This window comes from Hypanus sabinus, unplaced genomic scaffold, assembly GCF_030144855.1.
Source record: "Hypanus sabinus isolate sHypSab1 unplaced genomic scaffold, sHypSab1.hap1 scaffold_2355, whole genome shotgun sequence".
Lineage (NCBI taxonomy): Eukaryota > Metazoa > Chordata > Chondrichthyes > Myliobatiformes > Dasyatidae > Hypanus > Hypanus sabinus.
In genome coordinates this window covers 1-8,006 of record NW_026780471.1, presented here as the reverse complement: position 1 = coordinate 8,006, position 8,006 = coordinate 1, and the positions used below count along the sequence as shown (strand labels likewise).

The window sequence follows — 8,006 nt, the reverse complement described above, 5'->3', positions numbered from 1 at the left end:
TAGCTTTAAAGCACAGATCTTCAGCACTATGGCCAGGATGTCATCAAGGCCAATAGCCTTTGTGATAATTAGAGTGCTTAGCCATTTCTTAACATCATATTCAACAAATTAAATTTGCCAAAAAGCAACTTCTCAGACGGCATATCCTTCAGGAGAACATGACGGATAATTCACCTGGAGATTGTAGCCAACGTTTCAGATTGGTCTTTTACACTTAGATTCACGACTGAGAATGGGAATGTTCATAGAACTTTCTCGGCTTAGTTGTTTGTCGATCAATCTTCACAAATGCATGTGACAGGACTTTGTGGGGTTCTGTCTGGATGTGTTGTCCATTGATCCTCTGAAATGACTCATGTAGTCCCAGTAGTTTTTGTAGCTTGGTAGCACATCACTGGCAATCTACTATAGTGTGAATCTCTGTCTATTTTGCAAAGCATTCAAATAAAGTCCCATTTGAAACAATTACACAATGCATTAAAACAAACCAGTAAAATCACATTGAGGGGTGGACTTCCACTCTAATTTTTATGGAATTGCAGACAATTAGTAAAGTCCATGCATTTCAGTACTTTTAATGTTCATTCCTTACAAAAAGAATAGGTCAAACACAGACACATTTTGTCCTCACAAGCAAAGGATGGCGTTACGGATCAAGTGAGACACTGTGCAAGACTGCAGCATACAAGATGAATCAATTAAAACAGGAGCCTGTTTATCAGAAAGGAGTCAATAACAAAATCATGCATTTGATTGTTTAGCTATAACTTAGTATCTTTTTATCAAATACCTTAAGAGTATCAGTCAAATATAACATGTGGAGCTTTCCTGAAATGAGTCAGGAATGAGAAGGTGCTCCAGTTTCAGAATCGGATAAAGGTTGCATCGATCTGTCGCACAGAGGGAAGGGACAAGATTACTTTGCGTCGATAATGTGGGTCCTTTTGCAGCGGGTTACCCTCAAGATAGATCGTCTGTAGATCTTTGGCATTCTTCAGCTCATCGAGGTCACTCCAGTGATCAATTAAATTATCATTCATCTGAAAATTCAAGGGATGGGAACTTTTCAACACAAGGCAGGCAAACAATCTTAGGTAACAATTTTAGTTTTAAAATAGTCTGAAGATTCATTATGAATTTATCCTGTTCCCTTCATGATTTTAAAGTTATCATGGAAGGCAGCCATGGGAACCACAGATGGCTCCCTATCCTCAGGCACTACCTCCCCGTCATTTAAAACCACGTTCCATGGTCCATTTGCGACTGAAGAAAAAAAATCCTAAAATGCAAACTAATCAGTCAGAAATTTTGCACAAGGCACTACATTTAAATATCATAGGAAACACAAATGTGAAAAGCTTTAAAGCAGGATAGGTTAAGGTGTCTGGTCAAAATACAAAACACACAAAATGCTGGAGGAATTCAACAGATCGGGCAGCATCTATGGAAAGGAATAAACAGCTGACATTTTGGGCCGAGACCCTTAGAAAAAAATATAAGTCAGAGCAAGGTGGTGGCAAGACATAGCTGAAACCGGGAAAGGGGAGGGCTGAAGTAAAGAACTGGGAAGTTGGTGAGAGGTAATGGGATGGAGGAGAGGGAATCTGATAAGACAGGGCAAAAGATCATGGAAGAAAGGGAAGGAGGAGGAGGAGTACCAGAAGGAGGTGATGAGCAAGTAAGGATGTAGGAGGGAGAGCAAGAGAGAAACTGGAAAGGGGGTTGGTGAATGGTGATGCGGTGGGGGGGAGGGGGGGCATTACCAGAAGTCCAATAAACCTATATTCATGTCATTAGACTGGAGGCGACCCAGACAAAATATGAGGTGTTACTCTGAGTGTGGCTTCTTTGCAGCAGTAGATGTGGCTACGGACTGACATGTCAGAAAGGGAATGGGACGTGGAATTAAAATGGGTGACCACCGGGAGATCCCGTTTGTTCTGCCATATGGAGCAAAGCGGTCTCCCAATCTACATCAGGTGTCCAACAAAAATGAGTGGGCATATAGCCTCAAAATGCAAAGCACTCATCTCAACACTGAGAAAACAGAGGAGTGTATACCCAAGGATAAAGTGTTCAGCTGATCAGTAACAGCCAGCACGGATTTAAAAGAAGTTATGGTTGACGAATCTGACTGAATTTTTTTTTAATGGTTTGGTCACTGGACAGAAGAGTATTCAAGATGTATTTGAGGGATTTTCAGAAACCAGAGAATTGAAGAAAGATTGAGCTTGTTGAGAAATTAGCTGATCAACATGGGACACTGAAGAACTGGAACTCAAGTTGTCAGGAAGTGATTGGCAGTGTCCCCAAGGAGGTCCACAAAACAATTATTCAACATGTTTATTAACAGGAAGGACGAGAAGGGCAGAGCAGAGAGGTTTCTGCAACTCATTAAAGGGTTGTTGCTGATAAGCTATTTTAATTGGTCAGGCCAATGTCAAAAAATTAAAGCCAATTTTTCAGCAGAGAAATTAAAACATCCTTTTCAAGCAAAAGTTATCTAGAGCTCTCATCTACACATAACTGATGCAAGTCATAATGTTAATTTAAAAAACTGGAATACTTGTGAAGAAAATTTACGAATGACTTTGGGGCAATGTCAAGTTTATGAAGAGATTCTGCAAATGCTGGAAATCTTGAGCACACACACAAAACGCTAGAGAAACACCGCAGGTCAGGCTGCATCTATGGAGGTAAATAAGTAAGCTGACATTTCAGACTGAGATACTTCAGCAGAACTGGAAAGGAAAGGGGCAGAAGCCAGAATGAGAAAGTGAGGGTAGGAAAGGTGTACAAGCTGGTACGTCATAGGTGACATCAGGTGAGGAAGAAGGTAGCTGGGTGCTCACAGTGCAGCTTTCTCTACATGGGTGAGACTTAATGCAGATTGGGGTTTGTTTTGTCAAGGCCTTCACTCTGTCCACTGCAAAAGGCAGGTTCTCCCAGTAGCCATGCATTTCAATCTGACTTCTCATGTCCATTTGTTGATGATGTCACTTAAAAAGGATTAAGGTCTGAAAGACACTAAAGACCCTACTTCCACTCGATCACAGTATCCTCTCCTATCATTCAGCACCTTCCCTACCAACTCAGTCAATGCAACCAAAACTCATTGCTCAAGTTCCTCTGGTGCAGACCATAGGTGCAGACCCCCAGCTTCACAGTGCTCTTAGTGCATTAACCAGCCTTAGCCTTGTTTCCAGTACTTGATGCTCTCTAATGTACCAGCTTTCAAATGTTAATATCTGACAGACTATCATTCCATTCCTATTCCAACTAAATACAGTTAAACATCTCCAAATGTACACTTATCATATCATTTCCCTGAAGATCCTTCCTCAGGACCTTACTCTTCTGTAATAGCCACGTTAAACTTAACCATGAAATAGTGGTATCCTGTTCAATCAGTAGCTAATATCCAGCAGCAACATCAACATCACTAACTCTGACCTGCTCTGCTGCTACTAAAATTGTTCTAGCCGTGTTTTTATTCATCCCGAAAGTGAACACAAGTTCTTCTTTCCAATCTCTGATTATACTACAAAATAGTCAGAACAAAGACAATTTTACTGGAGATGCAAGAGACCATATAGATGTTGGAATCTGGAGCAACACAAGATGCTCATAAGGTCATAGATGCTTGGAGGTAAATCAACAGTCAACATCTCAGGTTGAGACTCTTTACCTGGAATGGCCTCCATCAGGACATTTATTCTGTTGTGTACCAAACAACACACACACACATTTTAGTAAGATCAACACCATTACTTTTCAAATACTTCCATAGCTTTCTTCATCTTAAAGATCTCCTCCAGTCTTGTATTCCCTCCTGTAAGTTTGCACTCCTACACTATTTTCACTCTACATTTGCTGAGCCTCATCCTGTTTGCTCCAGTCTTCTTCAAAAGCCTTTCCTGATGATCAGAATTATAACCACAAGTGTCCATTTCAGCATTCATGTTTTGGCAGATCTCCAATTGACTCTGTATTTTAATCACCTCTCCAGACAATTGTGTCCATTTATCCAACATATTTTAACAAAGCAACTTTTTTTTTAAATTTTAAGCATTAGTACTGTTAATTGCAAGTTGCTGTTTTCTGAATACCTCAAGATATTTTTTAAAAAATATTCAGAGTCCCATTTGCCCTGCATACGTATGAACTGAATGTAGACAGCTAGGACGCAACATCCACAGTTGACCCCGACCAATTATCAGTGTCCTACGCCAATAACTGCATTTTCCATGAAGCATATTTGTCTTGCCATAGAAATTTAATTTTACTTGTTCTTGGATGTTTCTATCATTGCCTGATTTACAAAGTTACTGAACACATACATATATAAAAACATTGTAACTGATTTTTCACCCCATTTGAAATGGGGCTATTGTTTGAAAATTGATTTCAATGACAGATCAGTTCCTCGAGAATTGGAAAATGAACTGCACAGATACCCATGAAGACCTCATTTGTTGTTACAAGTTTGTTTTAATATACCTACCCAGAACTCCTGAAGTTCTGTCAGGTGACTGACATTTTCAATTTTCTTGACCCGATTGTTTGCTATATCCAGCGTTGTTAATTTTTTCTGAAATGCAGGTCATAAAAGATTAAACAAGAACAGCAGTTGAGCTTCAGAGACTAAAGTTAACAAATTCCACAATGTGGGCTTGGTTATTAGTTCTCACAGAGAGCATAATATGCAGATGGTGTTACAACAAAGTAGTAAAACCAGTTGTTTTCATTACCTTAAAAAAGGTAACGAATATGTACCACACTGTGTGTCACTATGCCATGAAAATGTTTTAAAGGTAATGATTATTCCATGTTTGTCTGAGGTAAAAAAAATAAACGTGCACTAAAGAACCTTGTGATAACAACTCATTTAACAAACAATATGACATCCTATAGAACTGTGGCAATCCAAAAGTAACTAGCTTAATTTCACAACCTGAGTTTCAGTTAAGCTTGCACCCACAGTGAGTCAGTCAAAATGCTCTCTCTTCCGTTGTATCAAGAGTGCTTCTTCCTGGTTTCAATCTTGCTAATGGATGTGATCCAATAGTGGTAACTTCATGGCAGATTACTTTTTGGAATTAAATAGCTACATAGTGCTTGAAAGTTTGTTGACTACCCGACTTACAATGCTCACCAAGTGTGAATTAATATAGGTCTGATGAGATTATCAGTGTTCAGCATAGTATACATAGGATTTCTTTGGCAAGATAGCTGTACAGGAAACTTATAAATCTTGCTCCTCATAAGTCCACTAACTAATTTACTGGAGATATTGTCTTATATGGAAACATACTCCATATGCCCTTGCATGATGGGTTTCTGTTGTCAGGAAAAAGGGTTATAGCTATACAAATGTGCAAGAATTCTACTGGAATGAAATCAATCCATGTTTTCCCAATTATCACAGAGGGCATAGGCTTATAAGTTTTATAGGGCCAAATCAGAAGAATTCCACTCCTTTAATTCTCATTACTGGGTTGATCAATTACAGTACTACAGTGAATTTCAAATACCAGAGTTCTGTACACAATTGCACAAATTCTGAAGAAAGGTCTTGGCCTGAAACATCAACTGTTTATTCATTTCATAGACACTGCCTGACCTGATAAGTTCCTCCAGTATTTTGTGTTTTGCACAAATTCTTGCTTTGACAATAGACAATAAGTGCAGGAGTAGACCATTCGGCCCTTCGAGCCTGCACCGCCATTCAATGTGATCATGGCTGATCATCCGCAATCAATACCCCGTTCCTGCTTTCTCCCCATATCCCTTGACTCTGCTATCTTTAAGAGCTCTATCTAACTCTTTCTTGAAAGCATCCAGAGAATTTGCTTCCACTGACTTCTGAGGCAGAGCATTCCACAGATTCACAACTCTTTGGGTGAAAAAGTTTATCCTCAACTCCGTTCAAAATGGCCTACCCCTTATTCTTAAACTGTGGCGTCTGGTTCTGGACTCCCCCAACATGTTGGGAACATGTTTCCTGCCTCCCTTGATAATCTTATATGTTTCAATCAGATCCCCTCTCATCCTTCTAAATTCCAGTGTATACAAGCCCAGTCGCTCCAATCTTTCAACATATGACAGTCCTGCCATCCTGGGAATTAACCTCGTGAACCTACGCTGCACTCCCTCAATAGCAAGAATGTCCTTCCTCAAATTTGGAGACCAAAACTGCACACAATATTCCAGGTGTGGTCTCACCAGGGCCCTGTACAACTGCAGAAGGACATCTTTGCTCCTATACTCAGCTCCCCTTGTTATGAAGGCCAACATGCCATTAGCTTTCTTCACTGCCTGCCATACCTGCATGCTTACTTTTAGTGACTGATGAACAAGGACACCTAGATCTCGTTGTACTTCCCCTTTTCTTAATTTGACACCATTCAGGTAGTAATCTGCCTTCCTGTTCTTGCCACCAATGTGGATAAATTTATCCACATTAAACTTAATCTGCCATGCATCTGCCTACTCACCCAACCTGTCCAGTCACCCTGCATTCTCATAACCTCCTCCTCACATTTCACACTGCCACCCAGCTTTGTGTCATCTACAAATTTGCTTATGTTACTTTTAATCCCTTCATCTAAATCATTAATGTATATTGTAAATATCTGCGGTCCCAGCACCGAGCCTCGCAGTACCCCACTAGTCACTGCCTGCCATTCTGAAAGGAACCCGTTAATCCCTACTCTCTGTTTCCTGTCTGCCAACCAATTTTCTATCCATGTTAGTATCCTACCCCCAACACCATGTGCTCTAATTTTGCCCACTAATCTCCTATGTGGGACCTTATCAAAGGTTTTCTGAAAGTCCAGGTACACCGCTGCAAAAAATCTTAAAACTCAATCAACTGAACTAAATTAATTACAGATTGAACTAATAACCTAGTCCCAATAGCATCTACATTACATGTTAAATTTAGTACATTGAACATTCAAGTTAGTGCGAATAAATTTATATTTTCACATATTCCATTTTCCGATTTCCTTATGCCACAGGAGACCATTCAGCTCACAACGAGTCCAAGAGTAATCACATCCATCTCAGTTTCCATTTACTTCATTGTAAATCAGTCTTGTACATGTCCATCAATTCTCCCCACGATTCTCCTCCTACCCAACCATGTACAACCTAGGCAACATACAACCTATCAGCCAGCAGACCTTTTGGACATTGAAGGAAAATGCAGTACTTGGGAGAAACAAGTTAACGGGAACCCCACACAGAAACAAGTTAACTCCACACAGAGGACTGGACCCAGATCACTGGAGTTGTGAGTCAGTCCTACTACCTGTCTTCATTCTTAGCTCCTGTTTTTGTAGATCGTATTGGAAAAAATATTCAATATTGAATGACACAGTGTGGACACAATGGCTGCCATTTTACATCACAATTTACCATTACATATTCTAATGACGTGTATAATGGAATAAACTATAACTCACTGCACTATGTCTCTTAGCAAGAAGTAAAATCACTTTAGTTCCATACACGATGGAGGATATAAGCAAACTTCAAAAGGGACACCAATGGTGAAAATTTGGTGCGAAGACTCACATTGTTCTCCAAGCCCTCTATCACCTCGATGCCATTGTGACTCAAGTAAAGCTCTTGTAAATTGACCAGGCCTTGCATCCCTTCTATCTTTGTCAGCCGATTGCTCTGTAGGAAAAGGTACATCAAAACCAAACATCAACATGGTTATATCAATAAATGTACAATGGGACAGCCACTAAAATTTCATTTCTAGTCAGCTTGTGTCTGACACAAGTAAACCACTCAAGAGGCTTCTCGAATGAAAATGCTTAGTTTTCCATTCAGGTGCCTTGGAATCTTTGTCAAGCAAGGGGCTGTTGTTTCGTTGCTGTTCTTGGTTGTGTTGCTCCACTGAACATTGTGGGCGTGCTGCTTGCTCTGGACTGTCTGCCGACACTTGCATGCTACCTCCAGCGTATCCTTAGGTTGTTACTGCAAATGACACA

At 40.1% G+C, this 8,006-nt stretch overlaps 1 protein-coding gene across 1 annotated transcript; it reads right to left on the bottom strand.

Moving 5' to 3' along the window:
* Positions 1 to 559: 559 nt before the first annotated feature.
* Positions 560 to 7,969, bottom strand: LOC132387921 (protein phosphatase 1 regulatory subunit 7-like). Its single transcript, XM_059960240.1, has 3 exons — positions 7,582 to 7,969; positions 4,505 to 4,591; positions 560 to 1,040 (listed from the first exon to the last, which is right to left on the bottom strand). The coding sequence occupies exons 1-3, from the start codon at positions 7,702 to 7,704 to the stop codon at positions 864 to 866; spliced, it is 387 nt and encodes a 128-aa protein (XP_059816223.1). The 5' UTR covers positions 7,705 to 7,969; the 3' UTR covers positions 560 to 863.
* Positions 7,970 to 8,006: the final 37 nt, after the last annotated feature.